The sequence below is a fragment of the Oncorhynchus gorbuscha genome, linkage group LG06 (assembly GCF_021184085.1).
Source record: "Oncorhynchus gorbuscha isolate QuinsamMale2020 ecotype Even-year linkage group LG06, OgorEven_v1.0, whole genome shotgun sequence".
NCBI lineage: Eukaryota > Metazoa > Chordata > Actinopteri > Salmoniformes > Salmonidae > Oncorhynchus > Oncorhynchus gorbuscha.
This window is the reverse complement of record NC_060178.1, coordinates 107,315,708-107,341,340: the sequence shown is the minus strand read 5'-3', so window position 1 is coordinate 107,341,340 and position 25,633 is coordinate 107,315,708. Positions and strand designations below refer to the sequence as shown.

General features: G+C 44.2%; 1 protein-coding gene across 1 annotated transcript in view; it reads left to right on the top strand.

The window, feature by feature from the left end:
- The window catches only part of LOC124038795 (collagen alpha-1(XIX) chain-like), a 238,629-nt gene that overhangs the window by 100,034 nt on the left and 112,962 nt on the right, over window positions 1-25,633 (top strand). The window contains exons 9-10 of the mRNA XM_046354858.1: window positions 3,735-3,764; window positions 12,056-12,109. Coding sequence (XP_046210814.1) covers window positions 3,735-3,764; window positions 12,056-12,109 — 84 coding nt within the window. The remainder of the gene's footprint in view (window positions 1-3,734; window positions 3,765-12,055; window positions 12,110-25,633) is intronic.

Here is a 25,633-nt window from a genome sequence, read left to right as displayed (position 1 = left end):
GACAAAATAAGACAAAACATGACAGTACCCCCCCACTCACCGAGCGCCTCCTGGCGCTCTCGAGGAGGAACACTGGCGGCAACGGAGGAAATCATAGATCAAACGGTCCAGCACGTCCCGAGAAAGAACCCAACTCCTCTCCTCAGGACCGTAACGAAAAACGATAAAAAGGGAAACTAGGGTACTACTCTAAAAAAAAAAAAAAAAAAAAAAAAAAAAATGAGACACGGGTAGAGAACTGAAAGCTTTAGAGCAAACAGGACCAAACAGGCCAGGAGAGTAACAACTAGGGACAGACTGAGACACAGCAAGGGCAGGAACAAGAACAGGAGAGATGCGATGGCAGGGAACAGACTGAGACCCAGCAAGACCAGGAGCAGAAGCAGAAAAAAAATTACCAGACTTCTGCGCGCAGTCTGAACGCGCAGCCACGAAACGGCGCGTGTCACGCTCCTGAGTAGGCCACCAAAACCGCTGGCGAATAGAAGCAAGCGTACCCCGAACGCCGGGATGGCCAGCTAACTTGGCAGAGTGAGCCCACTGAAGAACAGCCAGACGAGTAGAAACAGGAACGAAAAGAAGGTTACTAGGACAAGCGCGCGGCGACGCAGTGTGCGTGAGTGCTTGCTTAACCTGTCTCTCAATTCCCCAGACAGTCAACCCGACAACACGCCCAACAGGAAGGATCCCCTCGGGATCGGTAGAAGCCACAGAAGAACTAAAGAGACGGGATAAAGCATGAGGCTTGGTGTTCTTAATACCCGGGCAATAAGAAATAACGAACTCGAAACGAGCGAAAAACAACGCCCAACGAGCATGACGCGCATTCAGTCGTTTGGCATAACGGATGTACTCAAGGTTCCTTTGGTCAGTCGAAACGACAAAAGGAACGGTCGCCCCCTCCAACCACTGTCGCCATTTGCCTAGGGCTAAACGGATGGCGAGCAGTTCGCGGTTAGCCACATCATAGTTACGTTCCGACGGTGACAGGCGATGAGAAAAATACGCACAAGGGTGGACCCCATCGTCAGTATCGGAGCGCTGGGACAGAATGGCTCCCACGCCCACCCTCGACGCGTCAACCTCAACAATAAACTGTTTAGTGACGTCAGGTGCAACAAGGATAGGAGCGGATGCAAAACGCTTCTTAAAGAGATCAGAACAACAATCATACGACCGGTGAGGAGGAAGGGAGTTGGTTCTGGACCGACTGAAGACCGTGCGCAGACCATGATATTCCTCCGGCACTCCTGTCAAATCACCAGGTTCCTCCTGAGAAGAGGGGACAGAACAAACAGGAGAAATAGCAGACATTAAACACTTCACATGACAAGAAACGTTCCAGGAAAGGATAGAATTACTAGACCAATCAAAAGAAGGATTATGACACACTAGCCAGGGATGACCCAAAACAACAGGTGTAAAAGGTGAACAAAAAATCAAAAAAGAAATGGTCTCACTATGGTTACCAGATACAGTGAGGGTTAAAGGTAGTGTTTCACATAATATACTGGGGAGAGGACTACCATCCAAGGCAAACATGACCGTGGGCTCCCTAACTGTCTGAGAGGAATGTCATGTTCCCGCGCCCAGGCTTCGTCCATAAAACAGCCCTCTGCCCCAGAGTCTATTAATGCACTGCAGGAAGCTGCCGATCCGGTCCAGCGTAGATGGACCGGTAAAGTAGTACATGTACTTGACGGTAAAGTAGTACATGTACTTGACGGAGAGGACCGTCTAGTAGCGCTTAACAGTCGCCCTCCGCTTACTGATGAGCTCTGGCCTTTAACTGGACATGAAATGACAAAATGACCAGCGGAACCGCAATAGAGACAGAGGCGGTTGGTGATTCTCCGTTCCCTCTCCTTAGTCGAGATGCGAATACCCCCCAGCTGCATGGGCTCAACACCTGAGTCAGTGGGGAAAGACGGTAGTGTCGGAGAGAGGGGAGACACAGTTAACGCGAGCTCTCTTCTATGAGCTCGGTGACGAAGATCTACCCGTCGTTCAATGCGAATAGCGAGTTCAATCAAAGAATCCACGCTGGATGGAACCTCCCGAGAGAGAATCTCATCCTTAACCTTAGCGTGGAGTCCCTCCAGAAAACGAGCGAGCAACGCCTGCTCGTTCCAGTTACTGGAGGCAGCAAGAGTGCGAAACTCTATAGAGTAATCCGTTATGGATCGATTACCTTGACATAGGGAAGACAGGGACCAGGAAGCTTCTTTCCCAAAAACTGAGCGATCAAAAACCCTTATCATCTCCTCTTTAAAGTTCAGATAATTGTTAGTACACTCAGCGCTTGCCTCCCAGATAGCTGTGCCCCACTGCCGAGCCCGACCAGTAAGGAGTGATATGACGTAGGCAATCCGAGCTCTCTCTCTTGAGTATGTGTTGGGTTGGAGAGAGAACACGATATCGAACTGGGTGAGAAAGGAGCGGCACTCAGTGGGCTGCCCAGAATAACATGGTGGGTTATTAACCCTAGGTTCCGGAGGCTCGGAAGAACCGGAAGTAGCTGGTGACACGAGACGAAGACTCTGATACTGTCCTGAGAGGTCGGAGACCTGAGCGGCCAGGGTCTCAACGGCATGCCGAGCAGCAGACAATTCCTGCTCGTGTCTGCCGAGCATCGCTCCCTGGAACTCGAGAGTAGAGTAGAGAGAATCCATAGTCGCTGGGTCCATTCTTGGTCGGATCCTTCTGTTATGCAGGTGAATGAGGACCCAAAAGCGACTTGGCGAAAACAGAGTCTTTAATCCAGTAAAGTAAAAATACAATCAAATAAAACAATTTCCACTCGTAATGACGAGAACCGACTGGAGACTTGATCTTGAACTGCAGGTTGCCTCGGGAAGGCACTTGAACGTAGCAGACTCAGACACCTGCTCACCACGCAGCATCTGAGGGAAACACGACACGACAGGGCGATACACAGACACAGCACGGTGAACAATAGACAAGGATCCGACAGGACAGAAACGGAAAACAAGGGAAGAAATAGGGACTCTAATCAGGGGAAAAGATAAGGAACAGGTGTGGGAAGACTAAATGATTGATTAGGGGAATAGGAACAGCTGGGAGCAGGAACGGAACGATAGAGAGAAGAGAGAGAGGAAGGGAGAGAGAATAAGGGGAACGAACCTAAAAAGACCAGCAGGGGGAAAACGAACAGAGGGAAAAGCAAAATGACAAGACAAAATAAGACAAAACATGACAGTCTGTCTGTCTGTCTGTCTGTCTGTCTGTCTGTCTGTCTGTCTGTCTGTCTGTCTGTCTGTCTGTCTGTCTGTCTGTCTGTCTGTCTGTCTGTCTGTCTGTCTGTCTGTCTGTCTGCCTGCCTGCCTGCCTGCCTGCCTGCCTGCCTGCCTGCCTGCCTGTCTGTCTGTCTGTCTGTCTGTCTGTCTGTCTGTCTGTCTGTCTGTCTGTCTGTCTGTCTGCTCCCCTCCCTTCCACCCACATCACCAGTTGGAGTGTGACTGTGAAAGGCCCTAACCTGGGTTCAAATAGCACTGCTTGGACTCAGTCACTTCTGACCCACATTCACAGCAGCATTTTTCAAAGAGTTGTTACGAGATTACAAAAACCACAACCTGCCACATTCTGATCAATCCACAAATGCTGTTTTGTTCTTCTGATGTAACTATTTGGTATGGTGTATAATGTGTCTTCAATTAGACTGATATTGTAACTGTCATATTGTAGTTGTCATTGTTTTCTCTTGTTTGTTTCAGGTGGAGAAAGAGGGACTCAAGGGAGATCAGGTATATTCATATTTTCCTTGCCATTTCATTGTTTTTATGTGGTACACTAAGTCTGAAGCTCATATCCTTATGTACCCACCAACACATACCTCTCTATGCTGTTTTGACAGGCTGTTAAATAAACCAGACATGAAACCAAACAGCCCTCTCCTCCTGATCCAAATCAATTTGATGAAGTGCACATTTTATTATGTCATTCGTCACGGAACAATGGCCCTGCCTAGGTCAGATTTACAATAGACCCAGGCCTACAGCAGTTTATATGAGGCCTTGTCAGAGGAGGAATGACAACTGCAGGAGTTATGTTGGAGAACTATGGGAGTTCCTTATATTGATGGTGTACGGACGTGTTATCATTGTGAATGACAACTGCAGGAGTTATGTTGGAGAACTATGGGAGTTCCTTATATTGATGGTGTACGGACGTGTTATCATTGTGAATGACAACTGCAGGGGTTATGTTGGAGAACTATGGGAGTTCCTTATATTGATGGTGTACGGACGTGTTATCATTGTGAATGACAACTCTACAGTGTTCGTTGTAATTTGAAATGTTCAAAACATTGTTTGTTTGATTTAAAAAATATATGTTTTTGGTAACACTTTACTTAAAGCCTGCCGATATAATGCTTCATAACTTGTTATAAGCATATATGAGTCTTTATATTGTGGCATAATCAAATCAAATCCAATTATATTGGTCACATACACATATTTAGCAGATGTTATTGTGGGTGTAGCAAAATGCTTGTGTTCCTAGCTTAAACATTGCAGTAGTGTCTAACAGTGCAGTAGTATCTAACAGTGCAGTAGTATCTAACAGTGCAGTAGTATCTAACATTGTAGTAATATCTAACAGTAGTATCTAACAGTGCAGTAATATCTAACAGTAGTATCTAACAGTGCAGTAGTATCTAACAGTAGTATCTAACAGTGCAGTAGTATCTAACAGTGTAGTAGTATCTAACAGTAGTATCTAACAGTGTAGTAATATCTAACAGTAGTATCTAACAGTGCAGTAGTATCTAACAGTAGTATCTAACAGTGTAGTAGTATCTAACAGTAGTATCTAACAGTAGTATCTAACAGTAGTATCTAACAGTAGTATCTAACAGTGCAGTAGTATCTAACAGTGTAGTAGTATCTAACAGTGTAGTAGTGTCTAACAGTAGTATCTAACAGTAGTATCTAACAGTAGTATCTAACAGTGTAGTAGTATCTAACAGTGTAGTAGTATCTAACAGTAGTATCTAACAGTGTAGTAGTATCTAACAGTAGTATCTAACAGTGTAGTAATATCTAACAGTGTAGTAATATCTAACAGTGCAGTAGTATCTAACAGTAGTATCTAACAGTGTAGTAATATCTAACAGTAGTATCTAACAGTGCAGTAGTATCTAACAGTAGTATCTAACAGTGTAGTAGTATCTAACAGTAGTATCTAACAGTGCAGTAGTATCTAACAGTAGTATCTAACAGTGTAGTAGTATCTAACAGTAGTATCTAACAGTAGTATCTAACAGTGCAGTAGTATCTAACAGTAGTATCTAACAGTGCAGTAGTGTCTAACAGTAGTATCTAACAGTGCAGTAGTATCTAACAGTAGTATCTAACAGTGTAGTAGTATCTAACAGTACAGTAGTATCTAACAGTAGTATCTAACAGTGCAGTAGTATCTAACAGTGCAGTAGTATCTAACAGTAGTATCTAACAGTGCAGTAGTATCTAACAGTAGTATCTAACAGTGCAGTAGTATCTAACAGTAGTATCTAACAGTGTAGTAATATCTAACAGTGCAGTAGTATCTAACAGTAGTATCTAACAGTGTAGTAGTATCTAACAGTAGTATCTAACAGTGCAGTAGTATCTAACAGTAGTATCTAACAGTGCAGTAGTATCTAACAGTAGTATCTAACAGTGTAGTAGTATCTAACAGTAGTATCTAACAGTGCAGTAGTATCTAACAGTAGTATCTAACAGTAGTATCTAACAGTGCAGTAGTATCTAACAGTAGTATCTAACAGTGTAGTAGTATCTAACAGTAGTATCTAACAGTAGTATCTAACAGTGCAGTAGTATCTAACAGTAGTATCTAACAGTGCAGTAGTGTCTAACAGTAGTATCTAACAGTGCAGTAGTATCTAACAGTAGTATCTAACAGTGTAGTAGTATCTAACAGTACAGTAGTATCTAACAGTAGTATCTAACAGTGCAGTAGTATCTAACAGTGCAGTAGTATCTAACAGTAGTATCTAACAGTGCAGTAGTATCTAACAGTAGTATCTAACAGTGCAGTAGTATCTAACAGTAGTATCTAACAGTGTAGTAATATCTAACAGTGCAGTAGTATCTAACAGTAGTATCTAACAGTGTAGTAGTATCTAACAGTAGTATCTAACAGTGCAGTAGTATCTAACAGTAGTATCTAACAGTGCAGTAGTATCTAACAGTAGTATCTAACAGTGCAGTAGTATCTAACAGTAGTATCTAACAGTACAGTAGTATCTAACAGTAGTATCTAACAGTAGTATCTAACAGTACAGTAGTATCTAACAGTGCAGTAGTATCTAACAGTAGTATCTAACAGTGTAGTAATATCTAACAGTGCAGTAGTATCTAACAGTAGTGTCTAACAGTAGTATCTAACAGTAGTATCTAACAGTGCAGTAGTATCTAACAGTAGTATCTAACAGTGCAGTAGTATCTAACAGTAGTATCTAACAGTACAGTAGTATCTAACAGTAGTATCTAACAGTGTAGTAATATCTAACAGTGCAGTAGTATCTAACAGTAGTATCTAACAGTAGTATCTAACAGTAGTATCTAACAGTGCAGTAGTATCTAACAGTAGTATCTAACAGTGCAGTAGTATCTAACAGTAGTATCTAACAGTACAGTAGTATCTAACAGTAGTATCTAACAGTACAGTAGTATCTAACAGTAGTGTCTAACAGTAGTATCTAACAGTAGTATCTAACAGTGCAGTAGTATCTAACAGTAGTATCTAACAGTGCAGTAGTATCTAACAGTAGTATCTAACAGTAGTATCTAACAGTGCAGTAGTATCTAACAGTGCAGTAGTATCTAACAGTGCAGTAGTATCTAACAGTAGTATCTAACAGTGCAGTAGTATCTAACAGTAGTATCTAACAGTGCAGTAGTATCTAACAGTAGTATCTAACAGTGCAGTAGTATCTAACAGTAGTATCTAACAGTGCAGTAGTATCTAACAGTAGTATCTAACAGTAGTATCTAACAGTGCAGTAGTATCTAACAGTAGTATCTAACAGTGCAGTAGTATCTAACAGTAGTATCTAACAGTAGTATCTAACAGTAGTATCTAACAGTAGTATCTAACAGTGCAGTAGTATCTAACAGTAGTATCTAACAGTGCAGTAGTATCTAACAGTAGTATCTAACAGTAGTATCTAACAGTGCAGTAGTATCTAACAGTAGTATCTAACAGTGCAGTAGTATCTAACAGTAGTATCTAACAGTAGTATCTAACAGTAGTATCTAAAAGTAGTATCTAACAGTAGTATCTAACAGTGCAGTAGTATCTAACAGTAGTATCTAACAGTGCAGTAGTATCTAACAGTAGTATCTAACAGTGCAGTAGTATCTAACAGTGCAGTAGTATCTAACAGTGTAGTAGTATCTAACAGTAGTATCTAACAGTGCAGTAGTATCTAACAGTAGTATCTAACAGTAGTATCTAACAGTAGTATCTAACAGTAGTATCTAACAGTGCAGTAGTATCTAACAGTAGTATCTAACAGTGCAGTAGTATCTAACAGTGCAGTAGTATCTAACAGTAGTATCTAACAGTGCAGTAGTATCTAACAGTAGTATCTAACAGTGCAGTAGTATCTAACAGTAGTATCTAACAGTGCAGTAGTATCTAACAGTAGTATCTAACAGTGCAGTAGTATCTAACAGTGCAGTAGTATCTAACAGTGCAGTAGTATCTAACAGTAGTATCTAACAGTAGTATCTAACAGTAGTATCTAACAGTAGTATCTAACAGTAGTATCTAACAGTGCAGTAGTATCTAACAGTAGTATCTAACAGTAGTATCTAACAGTAGTATCTAACAGTGCAGTAGTATCTAACAGTAGTATCTAACAGTGCAGTAGTATCTAACAGTAGTATCTAACAGTGCAGTAGTATCTAACAGTAGTATCTAACAGTGCAGTAGTATCTAACAGTAGTATCTAACAGTGTAGTAATATCTAACAGTGCAGTAGTATCTAACAGTAGTATCTAACAGTGTAGTAGTATCTAACAGTAGTATCTAACAGTGCAGTAGTATCTAACAGTAGTATCTAACAGTGCAGTAGTATCTAACAGTAGTATCTAACAGTGCAATAGTATCTAACAGTAGTATCTAACAGTACAGTATTATCTAACAGTAGTATCTAACAGTAGTATCTAACAGTACAGTAGTATCTAACAGTGCAGTAGTATCTAACAGTAGTATCTAACAGTGTAGTAATATCTAACAGTGCAGTAGTATCTAACAGTAGTGTCTAACAGTAGTATCTAACAGTAGTATCTAACAGTGCAGTAGTATCTAACAGTAGTATCTAACAGTGCAGTAGTATCTAACAGTAGTATCTAACAGTACAGTAGTATCTAACAGTAGTATCTAACAGTGTAGTAATATCTAACAGTGCAGTAGTATCTAACAGTAGTATCTAACAGTAGTATCTAACAGTAGTATCTAACAGTGCAGTAGTATCTAACAGTAGTATCTAACAGTGCAGTAGTATCTAACAGTAGTATCTAACAGTACAGTAGTATCTAACAGTAGTATCTAACAGTACAGTAGTATCTAACAGTAGTGTCTAACAGTAGTATCTAACAGTAGTATCTAACAGTGCAGTAGTATCTAACAGTGCAGTAGTATCTAACAGTAGTATCTAACAGTGCAGTAGTATCTAACAGTGCAGTAGTATCTAACAGTGCAGTAGTATCTAACAGTGCAGTAGTATCTAACAGTAGTATCTAACAGTGCAGTAGTATCTAACAGTAGTATCTAACAGTGCAGCAGTATCTAACAGTAGTATCTAACAGTAGTATCTACCAGTGCAGTAGTATCTAACAGTAGTATCTAACAGTGCAGTAGTATCTAACAGTAGTATCTAACAGTAGTATCTAACAGTAGTATCTAACAGTAGTATCTAACAGTGCAGTAGTATCTAACAGTAGTATCTAACAGTGCAGTAGTATCTAACAGTAGTATCTAACAGTGCAGTAGTATCTAACAGTAGTATCTAACAGTGTAGTAGTATCTAACAGTAGTATCTAACAGTGCAGTAGTATCTAACAGTAGTATCTAACAGTAGTATCTAACAGTAGTATCTAACAGTAGTATCTAACAGTAGTATCTAACAGTGCAGTAGTATCTAACAGTAGTATCTAACAGTGCAGTAGTATCTAACAGTGCAGTAGTATCTAACAGTAGTATCTAACAGTGCAGTAGTATCTAACAGTAGTATCTAACAGTGTAGTAGTATCTAACAGTGCAGTAGTATCTAACAGTGCAGTAGTATCTAACAGTAGTATCTAACAGTGTAGTAGTATCTAACAGTGCAGTAGTATCTAACAGTGCAGTAGTATCTAACAGTAGTATCTAACAGTGCAGTAGTATCTAACAGTGCAGTAGTATCTAACAGTAGTATCTAACAGTGTAGTAGTATCTAACAGTGCAGTAGTATCTAACAGTGCAGTAGTATCTAACAGTAGTATCTAACAGTGTAGTAGTATCTAACAGTAGTATCTAACAGTGTAGTAGTATCTAACGGTGCAGTAGTATCTAACAGTGCAGTAGTATCTAACAGTAGTATCTAACAGTGCAGTAGTATCTAACAGTGCAGTAGTATCTAACAGTAGTATCTAACAGTGCAGTAGTATCTAACAGTAGTATCTAACAGTGTAGTAGTATCTAACAGTGCAGTAGTATCTAACAGTGCAGTAGTATCTAACAGTAGTATCTAACAGTAGTATCTAACAGTGCAGTAGTATCTAACAGTGTAGTAGTATCTAACAGTAGTATCTAACAGTGCAGTAGTATCTAACAGTAGTATCTAACAGTGTAGTAATATCTAACAGTGCAGTAGTATCTAACAGTAGTATCTAACAGTGCAGTAGTATCTAACAGTGCAGTAGTATCTAACAGTGTAGTAATATCTAACAGTGCAGTAGTATCTAACAGTAGTATCTAACAGTGCAGTAGTATCTAACAGTGCAGTAGTATCTAACAGTGCAGTAGTATCTAACAGTGCAGTAGTATCTAACATTTCACAACAATACACAGAAATCTAAAAGTAAAAGAATGGAATTAAGAAATATATAAATCTTAGGACAAGCAATGTTGGAGTGGCATTGACTAAAATACAGTAGAATAGAATACAGTATATAGATATGACTAGTGTTCCATTATTAAAGTGGCCAGTGTTCCATTATTAAAGTGGCCAGTGTTCCATTATTAAAGTGGCCAGTGTTCCATTATTAAAGTGGCCAGTGATTCCATGTCTATGTATATATGTCAGCAGCCTCTGCAGGGTTGAGTAACCGGGTGGAAGCCGGCTAGTGGTGGCTGTTGAACAGTCTGATGGCCTTGGGATTGAAGCTGTTATTCAGTCTCTCGGTCCCAGCTTTGATGCACCTGTACTGACCTCTACTTCTCGATGATAGCGGGGTCAACAGGCCGTTACTCGGGTGGTTGATGTCCTTGATTATCTTTTTGGCCTTCCTGTGACATCGGGTGCTGTAGGTGTCCTGGAGGGCAGGCAGTATGATCCCAGTGATGCGTTGGGCAGACTGCACCACCCTCTGGAGAGAGCTGCGGTTGCGGGCGGTGCAGTTGCCGTACCAGGCGGTGATACAGCCTGACAGGATGCTCTCAATTGTGCATCTGTAAAAGTTTGTGAAGGTTTTAGGGGCCAAGACAAGGTTGAAGAGACACTGTTGCACCTTCTTCACCACGCTGTCTGAGTGGGTAGACCATTTCAGTGTCTGTGATGTGTCCTCCGAGGAACTTGAAGCTTTCCACCTTCTCCACTGTGGTCACATCAATGTGGATAGAGGTTGAGGGAGAGGTTGTTTTCCTGACACCACACTCCGAGGGCCCTCACCTCCTCCCTGTAGGCTGTCTTATTATTGTGGTAAACAGGCCTACTACTGTTGTGTCATCTGCAAACTTGATGATTGAGTTGTAGGTGTCTTACACCTATGTACCTGTCTTAAACCTGTCTTACACCTATGTTACCAGTCTTACACCTATATAACCAGTCTTACACCTATGTAACCAGTCTTACACCTATATAACCAGTCTTGCACCTATATAACCAGTCTTACACCTATGTTACCAGTCTTACACCTATATAACCAGTCTTACACCTATATAACCAGTCTTACACCTATGTTTTGCATCTGACAGGGTCCACCAGGCCTAACTGGAGATATGGCACGCCCAGCGCCAGCAATTAAACTTGAATGAAATCAAATCTAGGTATTTTCATACAGCAATTAAGCCAACTAGGCAGCCAGTGGTCTTTGTGCTGCACAGGAGGTTGGTGGCATCTTAGTTGGGGAGAACAGGCTAGTGGTAATGACTGGAGCGGAATCAGTGGAATGGTATCAAATACATCAAACACATGGATTCCAGGTGGTTGATGCCATTCCATTTGCTCTGTTCCAGCCATTATTATGAACCGTCCTCCTGTCAGCAGCCTCCACTGGTGTGCTGAGAACATGTGGATCTAACATCTGTCTCCATAGCAGCTTTATAAGCATCAAGCTGTTAACCCATAGCCTGATCCAGGATCTGTTTGTACTGCCTTTCTTACTCATATTGTCATTGACAACCGGTCTGGGATGAGGCCATGAGTTTACATCTGTCTCCACAGAAACAAGCTGGATACACACTCATTCCAACACTGAATGCCATCCAACCGGCCTATCTAGGAGTCCATTGCTGTCCTTGTCGAGCCAATCTTCCTTTGGCTTGGCAATGAGTAGGAAGGCATTGGTATGATAGCACAAACAGATATGGCACCAGGCTAGCATCCAGCCCCTCTCTCTCTCTCTTATACAGAAGCGACATTCACTTTCAACAAATAGCAGAATATCAATGGCGTGTCAAACAGAGGAATGCTAGGCTATGTGTCCAGTTTACTGGTGCTATGAGAGGCCTAGACCGTGAAGCTAGGGTAACGCAACACCCATAGCCTGGCCATACACAAATGACAGCCCTGCTCTGATACCCTTCTGTCTTCTGTCCCTAGGGATCCCCTGGGTTGCCAGGTCAGACGGGGGCTCTAGGCAAAGAGGGAAAAAGGGTGAGTAAACGCCACGCTCACAATCACACACAGGCACTGCTACTCTTTGTGTGGCCTGGGCTGGGCCTTTCTCCTGCTTCTGGACCCCTTCCCTTAGGGACTGCCTGACAACAGCTGAGGACAGCGTGTGGAGTGGATGTAGGGGCCTGAGTTGGCCTGGGTGGGCCTGGTAGGGTCGAGCCCTGGGTGAATGCTAATAGTTGGACTAGGTTTAATAAATGTCTCTGAGAGGTCAACATGACTGGCAGCACACGTGGCCAGTCCCAGCAGGCAGCTGTCCTAAGCAGTGTTATGTTTCCTATAAAGGGCCATACAGGGTTAAAAGAACAATGGCTGTGACTGTACAAACAAGAACATTCCAGTTCTACCCAGTTGGCCCACTTGGATTTCACCTCTTGCTGCAGTCGAGCAGTCTTAGAGCTCTCACCAATTCCTAGAGGTACTGCAGTGGTCATTTAGCAGACGCTCTTATCCAGAGCAACTTACAGTAGTGATTGTATACATCTTTTTACATTCAACTTAGCCTTGATTAAACTACAGCATGCATGTTATGTTGGTTTTCAAACGTAAGTGGTGTAAGTATAGTCTATTCACTTCAGAAGCAAATCCAAAAGATGACTTGTTAGAGGCCTGATTGGTCTCACACTTTTTCTCCATCCCTAGCAAACACAGCTGGTTAATCAACTTGCATTCTAAACTGAAGATCATGATTAGGTGATTTTATTTATTTGATTTATTTCACCTTTATTTAACCAGATAGGCTAGTTGAGAACAAGTCCTCATTTACAACTGCGACCCGCCCAAGATAAAGCATAGCAATTCAACAGATACGACAACACAGTTACACATGGAATAAACAAACATACAGCCAATGATACAGTAGAAAAAAGTCTATATACAGTGTGTGCAAATGTGGTAAGATAAGGGAGGTAAGGCAATAAATATGCCATGGTGGCGATGTAATTACAATATACCAATAAACACTGGAGTGATTGATGTGCAGAAGATGAATGTGCAAGTAGAGATACTAAGATACTGGGGTGCAAAGGAGCAAAGGAGCAAGATAAATAAATAAATACAGTATGGGGATGAGGTAGTTGGATGGGCTAGTTACAGATGAGCTATGTACAGGTGCAGTGATCTGTAAGCTGCTCTGACAGCTGGTGCTTAAAGCTAGTGAGGGAGATAGAAGCCTCCAGTTTCAGTGATTTTTGCAGTTCGTTCCAGTCATTGGCAGCAGTCAGTTGAAGAGCATGCATTTAGTTTTACTTGCATTTAAGAGCAGTGCGAGGCAATGGAAGGAGAGTTGTATGGCATTGAAGCTCGTCTGGAGGTTAGTTAACACAGTGTCCAAAGAAGGGCCAGAAGTATACATAATGGTGTCATCTGCGTAGAGGTGGATGAGAGAATCACCAGCAGCAAGAGCGACATCATTGATGTATACAGAGAAGAGAGTCGGCCCGAGAATTTAACCCTGTGGCACCCCCATAGAGATTGCCAGAGGTCCAGACATCAGGCCCTCCGATTTGACACTGAACTCTGTCTGAGAAGTAGCTAGTGAACCTGGCAAGGCAGTCTGCCGATAAGAATGTGGTGATTGACAGAGTCGAAAACCTTGGCCAGGTCGATGAAGATGGCTGCACAGTAATGTCTCTTATCTATGGTGGTTATGATATCATTTAGGACCTTGAGTGTGGCTGAGGTGCACCCATGACCGGCTCTGAAACCAGATTGCATAGCGGAGAAGTTACGGTGGGATTCGAAATGGTTGGTAATCTGTTTGTTAACTTGGCTTTCGAAGACCTTAGAAAGGCAGGGTAGGATAGATATACTGTAGGTCTGTAGCAGTTTGGGTCTAGAGTGTCTCCCCTTTGAAGAGGGGGATGATCGCGGCAGCTTTCCAATCTTTGGGAATCTCAGACGATACGAAAGAGAAGTTGAACAGGCTAGTATTAAGGGTTGCAACAATTTTGACAGATAATTTTAGAAAGAGAGGGTCCAGAATGGCCAACCCCGCTGATTACTGGAGTCAGGTGTGTTTGCTGGGGCCGGGGCAAAACTGTGACACCAATCAGGCCCTCGAGGACTGGAATTGGCCACCTTGTGTTAGAGGAATGTGATTGTTGTTCCCAACCTCGAGGGCCTGATTAGTGTCACAGTTTTGCCCCGGCCCCAGCAAACACACCTGACTCCAGTAATCAGCCGGGCTAGACAATCTGGACCCTCTCTTTCTAAAATTATCTGTCAAAATTGTTGCAACCCTTAATACTAGCCTGTTGAACCTCTCTTTCATGTAGAAGATAAACGTCATAATATAAACCACCACTCAGCTCTCAGTAAATCTTCTGGAACAGCCCGATGTCCATAACTGAGCCAGTATCGTCATCTGTGAAGAAATAATAATTGTCTGCCGTAATCGGTGTCCTTGTTTGTAATAGTTTGTTATGACGTCAGAGCCAGACTCTCAGAGGGCAGGGGAAGCCTTGTATGACCATATTACACACTTACTCCATCTGTCATTGATGACTCAGTCAGGCGTCATAACAAACTATGACTCAGTCAGACGTCATAACAAACTATGACTCAGTCAGACGTCATAACAAACTATGACTCAGTCAGACGTCATAACAAACTATTACAAACAAGGACACCGATTACGGCAGTCAATTATTATTTCTTCACAGATGACGCTACTAGCTCAGTTATGGACATTGGGTTACAGAAGATTTATTGATGGGTGAGTGGTGGTTTATGTAGAAGTAGTGATTTATTCAGAAGTGGGCCAAGTAAGTCTGCCTTCCGGATTAGTTGATGCTGCGAAACGATACTCTTCGAGACATCTGGGCCCGTATTCACAAAGAGGCTCAGAGTCAGAGTACAGATCTAGGATCAGGTCTCTGTCAATATAATTATATTCATTATGATCTGAAAGGGAAACTGATCCTATATCAGCACTTCTACACTAAGGGGCTTTGTGAATTTGGGCCATGGGCAACAATAGCATTTCCCTAGTAGGCTAGTTACAATACTATAAACAGTTCATATCTATACACTGAGTGCACAAAACATTAAGAACACCTGCTCTTTCCATGACATAGACTGACCAGGTGAATCCAGGTGAAAGATATGATCCCTTATTGATGTCACTTGTTAAATCCACTTCAATCAGTGTAGATGAAGGGGAGGAGACAGGTTAAAGAATAATTTTAAGCCTTGAGACAGTTGAGACATGGATTGTAGGTTGAATGGGCAAGACAAAATATTTAAGTTCTTTTGAACGGGGTATGGTAGTAGGTGCCAGGCACACCAGTTTGGGTAAAGAACTGCAATGCTGCTGGGTTATTTACACTCAACAGTTACCCGTGTCTTTCAAGAATGGTCCAATACCCTAAGGACATCCAGCTAACTTGACACAACTGTGGGAAGCATTGGAGTCAACATGAGCAGCATCCCTGTGGAAGGCTTTCGACACCTTTCCATGACCCGAGTCCATGACCCGACGAATTGCGGCTGTTCTGAGAGCAAAAGGGGAGAGTGGGGAGGGGGTCCTTAATAAGGAAGGTATTCTTAAAGTTTGGTACACTGTGTATATCAACAGTTTAGTGCTATTCCTGAACTTTTCTGTAGCTCTCACTGACACTGCATGAGCTAACAGTGAATCACATTCTCAATGCAAGAATTCCTGGACAGAAAAAGAGAATTGAAATCGGAAGATAGTTAGAGCTGATGGCTGGTGCTACTGTTTATATCCTCACACCAGAAGTGTAACGTCGCAAAATAGCGAATCTGACCTCGGAGGCAACTGAATCGTTCAGTGTCAAAGGTCACAATTATAGCGTGACCTCTATGAGAACTTGAACATAATGTCCAATTTATACCCAATCATAACCCCTTTAATTGGTTTCAGTCTGTGTTTGGAGCCCAATTGGAGTCCAATCAGCATGTTGTAATGTTTCCTTGCTGGGTTTGGACCACTGTTCATTAAAAGCAGTGAGCCCCATAAGGGAATAAAGTAGCATTTAAACTAATGTCTTATTGAGTGTGGAACATGCCTGGGTTCAAATATGATTTGTTTTCTTTCTTTTTAACTACACTTCATTTGAGCTCGCCTGGCATGATGGGTCTAGTGGAATAAGCAAAAACCCTGTCAACTGGCACTCCAGTCAGGCTCATTCAAATGCTTTTTTTGTTGTTGTTGAAAGAACTCAAATACTAATTGAACCCAGGTCAGGTGTGGAAGGGTATCTCCTTCAGTAGTAATGTGTGAATAGAGTAGAGTCGTTACACTAAGCCAGTCGGCCATTTGAATCAGTGTCAAAAAATGTTGTTCTGTTGAAGACACACACAACCTCTCTATTAATACCCAGGATGGGTCCCGAATGGAGTCCTGTTCCCTGCTGTATGTAGGACACTACTTCTGACCAGAGCCCTATGGGGTAGTGCACTACTTCTGACCAGAGCCCTATGAGGTAGTGCACTACTTCTGACCAGAGCCCTATGAGGTAGTGCACTACTTCTAACCAGAGCCCTATGAGGTAGTGCATTACTTTTGTCCAGAGCCGTATGAGGTAGTGCACTACTTCTGACCAGAGCCCTATGAGGTAGTGCACTACTTCTAACCAGAGCCCTATGAGGTAGTGCATTACTTTTGTCCAGAGCCGTATGAGGTAGTGCACTACTTCTGACCAGAGCCCTATGAGGTAGTGCACTACATTTGTTCAGAGCCCTATGGGGTAGTACACTACTTCTGACCAGGGCTCTATGAGGTAGTACACTACGTCTGACCAGAGCCCTATGAGGTAGTGCACTACTTCTGACCAGGGCTCTATGACGTAGTGCACTACTTCTGAACAGGGCTCAATGAGGTAGTACACTACTTCTGACCAGGGCTCAATGAGGTATTACACTACTTCTGACCAGAGTCCTATGAGGTATTACACTACTTCTGACCAGAGCCCTATGAGGTAGTGCACTACTTCTAAACAGAGCCCTATGAGATAGTACACTACTTCTGACCAGAGCCCTATGAGGTAGTACACTACTTCTGACCAGGGCTCTATGAGGTAGTACACTACTTCTGACCAGAGCCCTATGAGGTAGTGCACTACTTCTGACCAGGGCTCTATGAGGTAGTACACTACTTCTGACCAGAGCCCTATGAGGTAGTGCACTACTTCTGACCAGAGCCCTATGAGGTAGTGCACTACTTCTGACCAGAGCCCTATGAGGTAGTGCACTACTTCTGAATAGTACAAGGAGCTCCATTTGGGCCGCAGACTCTGTCTTTGATGGCTGCTGGCCTGCATTGCTTCCTGGTTACTATGAATGTGCCTAGGTTAAATTTCAACTCAATGGTGCACCAATCAGCTTTAGGGGGTTAAAGCTCTGAGCCTGTCACAGGTAGCCCAGGGAAGTTGTTGATCAACCTTGGAAGCCTGTGGTTTAAGGAAGGGAAAGAAGACTTATTATTGGGGCCGGGTCTCTCTCTCTCTCTCTCTCTCTCTCTCTCTCTCTCTCTCTCTCTCTCTCTCTCTCTCTCTCTCTCTCTCTCTCTCTCTCTCACTGTCTCTCTCTCTCTCTCTCTCTCTCTCTCTCTCTCTCTCTCTCTCTCTCTCTCTCTCTCTCTCTCTCTCTCTCTCTCTCTCTCTCTCTCTCACTGTCTCTCACTGTCTCTCCAGAAGGCCAGTTGATATCTCTCACCCAATTAACAACCCTCGCCCAACATTACACATTAGTTTTACGCCTTGTGAGTTTCCAGACCTGGGTTCAAATACTACTGAAAATCATTTAAAATACATTCACTGTGCGTGACTGAGTTAGCCAATGCGCAATGCAACCAGTAGAATAGTCCCAAATTTGCACGTCTGGCACTTCAGGGAGGGTAACGCTCGACAGTATTTGAACGAATTCAAATAGTATTTGAACCCAGGTCTGCCTTTCACACCTTCTGGGTTTCCACTTGGTAAGGTGGCCTCAGCTGCCAAGGAATCTCCTGACTTCACTGTCTCTCTCTCACTCAGGACCTTTACGGAGTAGACGGAAGTATCAAGCTTCCTATCAAGGTATTGGATAAGACATTTGATTTGGGGTATAAGCTGTCGTCCAACCCAGCCCCTCTCACACTGTCTGCTTCTGTTCAGTTGAAGAAAAACAACCGATCAGGCCCCGACCGTACGTCTCCCTTTAGAGAGACCTAGTGGGTGTTAGAACAGGTGGGAACAGGGGAACAGGGGAACAGGGGAACAGGTGGGAACAGGAGAACAGGGGAACAGGTGGGAACAGGTGGGAACAGGGGAACAGGGGAACAGGGGAACAGGTGGGAACAGGGGAACAGGTGGGAACAGGTGGGAACAGGGGAACAGGTGGGAACAGGTGGGAACAGGGGAACAGGGGAACAGGTGGGAACAGGGGAACAGGTGGGAACAGGTGGGAACAGGGGAACAGGGGAACAGGGGAACAGGGGAACAGGTGGGAACAGGTGGGAACAGGTGGGAACAGGGGAACAGGTGGGAACAGGTGGGAACAGGGGAACAGGGGAACAGGGGGAACAGGGGAACAGGTGGGAACAGGGGAACAGGGGAACAGGGGAACAGGTGGGAACAGGGGAACAGGTGGGAACAGGGGAACAGGGGAACAGGGGAACAGGTGGGAACAGGGGAACAGGGGAACAGGTGGGAACAGGTGGGAACAGGGGAACAGGGGAACAGGTGGGAACAGGTGAACAGGGGAACAGGTGGGAACAGGGGAACAGGTGGGAACAGGGGAACAGGGGAACAGGGGAACAGGGGGAACATGGGGAACAGGGGGAACAGGTGGGAACAGGGGAACAGGTGGGAACAGGGGAACAGGTGGGAACAGGGGAACAGGGGGGAACAGGGGAACAGGGGAACAGGGGAACAGGTGGGAACAGGGGAACAGGGGAACAGGTGGGAACAGGGGAACAGGGGAACAGGTGGGAACAGGGGAACAGGGGAACAGGTGGGAACAGGTGGGAACAAGGGAACAGGTGGGAACAGGGGAACAGGGGAACAGGGGAACAGGGGAAGAGGTGGGAACAGGGGAACAGGTGGGAACAGGGGAACAGGTGGAAACAGGGGAACAGGGGAACAGGGGAACAGGTGGGAACAGGGGAACAGGGGAACAGGTGGGAACAGGGGAACAGGGGAACAGGTGGGAACAGGGGAACAGGGGAACAGGGGAACAGGTGGGAACAGATGGGAACAGGGGAACAGGGGAACAGGTGAACAGGGGAACAGGGGAACAGGTGGGAACAGGGGAACAGGTGGGAACAGGGGAACAGGGGAACAGGGGAACAGGTGGGAACAGGGAAACAGGGGAAAAGGTGGGAACAGGGGAACAGGTGGGAACAGGGGAACAGGTGGGAACAGGGGAACAGGGGAACAGGTGGGAACAGGGGAACAGGTGGGAACAGGGGAACAGGGGAACAGGGGAACAGGTGGGAACAGGTGGGAACAGGGGAACAGGGGAACAGGGGAACAGGTGGGAACAGGGGGAACAGGTGAACAGGGGAACAGGTGGGAACAGGGGAACAGGGGAACAGGTGGGAACAGGGGAACAGGGGAACAGGTGGGAACAGGGGAACAGGGGAACAGGGGAACAGGTGGGAACAGGAGCAGAGAAGGAAAGGGTGTATTTGAATCATTTCTGGTCAAAGACGTATTCATGTACCTTCATTTATACAGGCTACTCTCATTGAGACAAATCTCTTTTACAGGGGAGACCTGTTCATATATATATAAACTGGGTGGTTCGAGCCCTGAATGCTGATTGGCTGACAGCCGTGGTATATCAGACCGTAGACCGCGGATATGACATAACATGCTCTAATTACGTTGGTGACCAGTTTATAATAGCAATAAGGCATGGGGGGGGGTGTGGTACATGGCCAAAATACCACTGCTAAGGGACGTGGTATATTGCCTAAGACTATCCCTTAGCCATGGTATATTGGCCATATACCACACCCCCCCATGCCTTATTGCTTAAATATAGCACAGGAGGATGTCAAGTCAGTATAACATGGTCCTTCACTGTCCTCCATGTGACTCCATAATAAATCACAACACAGTTCTATATCTCTGCTTGATCACATGACTTTAATGGTTGACCTTAACAACACGTCAGGATGGCAGGATGTACACTGTCATACAGTATGCAGGAAAAATGACAAACGCTTTGGAGTTGGACTTTGTAGTCATTACGGTGGTGGTGTGTGTGTGTGTGTGTTGTTTTCAATATTAAAGCCTTGTGTCTGCATCACACCATGGTGGAGGGTAGCACCATTAATAGTCATGTGACTTGCTTGCCATCCATTATGCATACAGTAGCACTGACATAGAATGGCAGTCTAGGGCTGTGTCACAAATGACTCTCTATTACCTTTATAGTGCACTACTTTTGACCAGAGGCCTATGCGCATTGGGTGCCATTTGGGACGCAACTTCTGACACTCTGCAGGAGATCAAAAGGGAAGAGGAAGGGTACCTGTTAAAAAGGATTTCTCTTCTGACACTCTGCAGGAGATCAAAAGGGAAGAGGAAGGGTACCTGTTAAAAAGGATTTCTCTTCTGACACTATGCAGGAGATCAAAAGGGAAGAGGAAGGGTACCTGTTAAAAAGGATTTCTCTCCTTGCCACTGGTGACACAGTCAAACATGAATCAGAAGCTCCTGTGATGATGTGCTAAGCTTCATGTGGTCATCGTAGGTTGGCTGTGTCCCACACTGGACCAGAGAGGAACAGGAACTAGGGGAGCAGTGGTGTAGGGATTTGGGGGTTTTACACTGTAAAGCTGCTCGGCATTGGCAGCATATGGACATCAGGCTGTGTCCCAAATGGCTATTCCTTAAATATTGCACTATTTTTCTGTATAGCACTATGCACCCTTGTAATAAATAGTGCACTACAAATGGAATAGTGTGACATTTGGGTCTGTTATAAGACAGAGGGAAGTCTGGACTGAGTACTTTGAGAGGAGCATGTTGTTTTGTGCATGTTGAAGGGAATGAGACGTGAGGATTTGGGATTTGACCGTGTGAAGCTTGTTGGCGTTGGCAGCCTCTGGGCATTAGTGTCTGTGATAAGACTGAACCGATAACTGAGTAACTGAAGAACTTCCCTGTTAGGGCAATACATCTGGACACATCTTCTGAGCTATCAACAGAATCACAGTGTTGCTCTCCTTCCTCCCCTCACTACTAACTAGCTCAACTACAACGCTGGTACAATGGGCTCCTGAGTGGCACAGCGGTCTGAGGCACTGAATCTCAGTGCTAGAGGCATCACTACAGACAGCCTGGTTCAGTGTTCTGAGGCACTGAATCTCAGTGCTAGAGGCATCACTACAGACAGCCTGGTTCAGTGTTCTGAGGCACTGAATCTCAGTGCTAGAGGCATCACTACAGACAGCCTGGTTCCGGCTGTGATTGGGAGTCCCATAGGGCAGCGACACAATTGGCCCAGCTCACATCACACAGGAGCACACCTCTCACATCACACAGGAACACACCTCTCACATCACACAGGAGCACACCTCTCACATCACACAGGAGCACACCTCTCACATCACACAGGAACACACCTCTCACATCACACAGGAACACAGCTCTCACATCACACAGCAGCACACCTCTCACATCACACAGGAACACACCTCTCACATCACACAGGAACACAGCTCTCACATCACACAGAAACACAGCTCTCACATCACACAGGAACACACCTCTCACATCACACAGGAACACAGCTCTCACATCACACAGCAGCACACCTCTCACATCACACAGGAACACACCTCTCACATCACACAGGAACACACAGGAACACACCTCTCAGATCACACAGGAATACACAGGAACACACCTCTCACATCACACAGGAACACACCTCTCACATCACACAGGAACACACCTCTCACATCACACAGGAACACACAGGACCACACCTCTCACATCACACAGCAGCACACAGGAACACACAGGAGCACACCTCTCACATCACACAGGAGCCCACCTCTCACATCACACAGCAGCACACCTCTCACATCACACAGCAGCACACCTCTCACATCACACAGGAGCACACCTCTCTCACATCACACAGGAACACACAGGAACACACCTCTCACATCACACAGGAACACACAGGAACACACTGCTCCAAGCTGGTTTATCACAACATACACTGCTTTGGGAAGCTGCTAGCTGCAGAGTAGTGTGTGGATTCAGTACAAACATGTGTTTACTGCTGGGCAAGGCAGTGAGTAGCTGTGGATGAATACATGTGTGTGTATCACACAAAGCAGGCTAGGTGTTGGAGCTCTGAGCCATGCCCTATGGGAGACATAAGTCCTATTAGATGCATGACTGTACCAGTTAAATGTATTTAAAGCCCTCTGATAAAATGCACCAGAAGTCTACGGTATAGTGATTCCCTTGTTTTGGTTGGTATATTATATCTGATGACCTTTTTCAATGTTGAGCAGCAGAGTAGAGATTAGCACAATCAAATAAATGATTTCTTACATGTTATTACAATAATTGTCTATTGCTAATAATTGACTTTAGTCTTTGATGTATTGTGCATCAGGAAGAGGAACCGACTTGGGGCAAAACACACTGTACTGTAGGGGCAGGAAGGAGAGGCCTCTTCCCTTAGTCTTGCATGGTTTTGGGAAACGCATGGCTCGGAGAGACACACGTATTGTGCAGCATTTGTTTTTATGAGACACAGTCTGATACTAGGACTGGATAACGGATGAAACTCCAGCAAGCCTTGAGGACCCTCCACAGAACAACTCATCTGACTACGGATGTCGGATGTGTACTGAGGAGATGAATTCTGAGTGATCATCCCTCGTGCAGATGTTTTATTTTGGTCAAGAGATTCAACAACTTTCCTTCCTCGTTGTGAGTTACTGAACACAAAGTGTTGAGTAGAGGTTGTGACACACAATACATGTACAGCATGTAGAGTTTAGCAGACAGGCAACACGTGGGAAACATACGTGTTTAAACGTAAACGTGGAGAGGTTATACGTGACTATGCCATGGAGACAGAAAGAGTAAACTTATCCTAGCCTATGTGCCATAACAGACATGTGTCACATTCTGACCTCTTCTTTCATCTGAACTCTTTAACCCCCACCATCATCATCTTCCAAAATGACAGCATCTTTGTTGAGAGGAGCTATCTGTCCTTGTACCTTTGCTGTAAAATGTCATTGCGTGGGAGCCACAACAACACGTGAGCAGCATGCCAGTCCGGTCAAATAGCAGAGGACAAAACAGAGCGATGAAAGGATAGAAAGCAATAGATGACCTAGTCAGTCAGTCAGTCAGCAGAGTCAGTCAGTCAGTCAGCAGAGTCAGTCAGTCAGTCAGCAGAGTCAGTCAGTCAGTCAGCAGAAACAGTCAGTCAGCAGAGTCAGTCAGTCAGCAGGGTCAGTCAGTCAGTCAGCAGAAACAGTCAGTCAGTCAGCAGAGACAGTCAGTCAGTCAGTCAGCAGAGTCAGTCAGTGTTAGAGCCAATTTGGACATATTTGTATAAAAGACCGAACATATGGAGCTCCATGTATATTTGTGTAAATATATTAAATATTAATGTAAATGATGAAATATTAGGTACCTTTATGATTTATGTTTACCTGATTGAGATATATTCATTTGTTGTGAGTGTAACTTAGTTTTTGGCCCCCCCTCTTGCCTATTCATTGTATTGTGGTAAGTGTGTTAGGATAAAGGCAGGAAGTTGGGCCTTCGGGAGAGGGAGAGTCCTTGCTAGATGCGGGAGCGGTATAGTTTTTTGACCATACAGACATACATACAGGTCATAATATGTATTTTCCATATAAAGTCATCTATGCTTTAAGTTGATTGGAGACTTATTTATTTGTTAGATATAAGAATTATAAACATTTTTGTTGCACCATATCCCTGGATGTCATTGAATGTTTGGCCGTTTGGAAACCTTGAGTGTGGACTGTACGTGGACCAAACAAGTTGGGCTTCAGGCTTGGGCAGTGGCTATGGTAAAGAGGAAAGGAAGCCACTACAGTCAGTCAGCAGAAACAGTCAGTCAGTCAGTCAGCAGAGTCAGTCAGTCAGCAGAAACAGTCAGTCAGTCAGTCAGCAGAGTCAGTCAGTCAGTCAGTAAGCAGAGTCAGCCAGCAGAGTCAGTCAGTCAGTCAGTCATCAGAGACAATTAGTCGGTCATCAGAGACAGTCAGTCAGTCATCAGAGACAGTCAGTCAGTCATCAGAGACAGTCAGTCAGTTAGTCATCAGAGACAGTCAGTCAGTCATCAGAGACAGTCAGTCAGTCAGTCGGTCATCAGAGACAAATAGTCGGTCATCAGAGACAGTCAGTCAGTCATCAGAGACAGTCAGTCAGTCATCAGAGACAGTCAGTCAGTCATCAGAGACAAATAGTCGGTCATCAGAGACAAATAGTCAGTCAGTCAGTCAGTCAGTCATCAGAGACAGTCAGTCAGTCATCAGAGACAAATAGTCGTTCATCAGAGACAAATAGTCAGTCATCAGAGACAGTCAGTCAGTCAGTCAGAGACAAATAGTCAGTCAGTCAGTCAGTCAGTCAGTCATCAGAGACAAATAGTCGTTCATCAGAGACAAATAGTCAGTCATCAGAGACAGTCAGTCAGTCAGTCAGAGACAAATAGTCAGTCATCAGAGACAGTCAGTCAGTCATCAGAGACAGTCAGTCAGTCATCAGAGACAAACAGTCAGTCATCAGAGATAGTCAGTCAGTCATCAGAGACAAAGAGTCAGTCATCAGAGACAAATCAGTCAGTCATCAGAGACAGTCAGTCAGTCAGTCAGAGACAAATAGTCAGTCATCAGAGACAGTCAGTCAGTCATCAGAGACAGTCAGTCAGTCATCAGAGACAAACAGTCAGTCATCAGAGACAAATAGTCAGTCATCAGAGACAAACAGTCAGTCATCAGAGACAAATAGTCAGTCATCAGAGACAGTCAGTCAGTCAGTCAGAGACAAATAGTCAGTCATCAGAGACAGTCAGTCAGTCATCAGAGACAGTCAGTCAGTCATCAGAGACAAACAGTCAGTCATCAGAGATAGTCAGTCAGTCATCAGAGACAAACAGTCAGTCATCAGAGACAGTCAGTCAGTCATCAGAGATAGTCAGTCAGTCATCAGAGACAGTCAGTCAGTCATCAGAGACAGTCAGTCAGTCATCAGAGACAGTCAGTCAGTCATCAGAGACAAATAGTCAGTCATCAGAGACAAACAGTCAGTCATCAGAGACAAATAGTCAGTCATCAGAGACAAATAGTCAGTCATCAGAGACAAATAGTCAGTCATCAGAGACAGTCAGTCAGTCATCAGAGACAAATAGTCAGTCATCAGAGATAGTCAGTCAGTCATCAGAGACAAATAGTCAGTCAGTCAGTCATCAGAGACAAATAGTCAGTCATCAGAGACAAATAGTCAGTCATCAGAGACAAATAGTCAGTCATCAGAGACA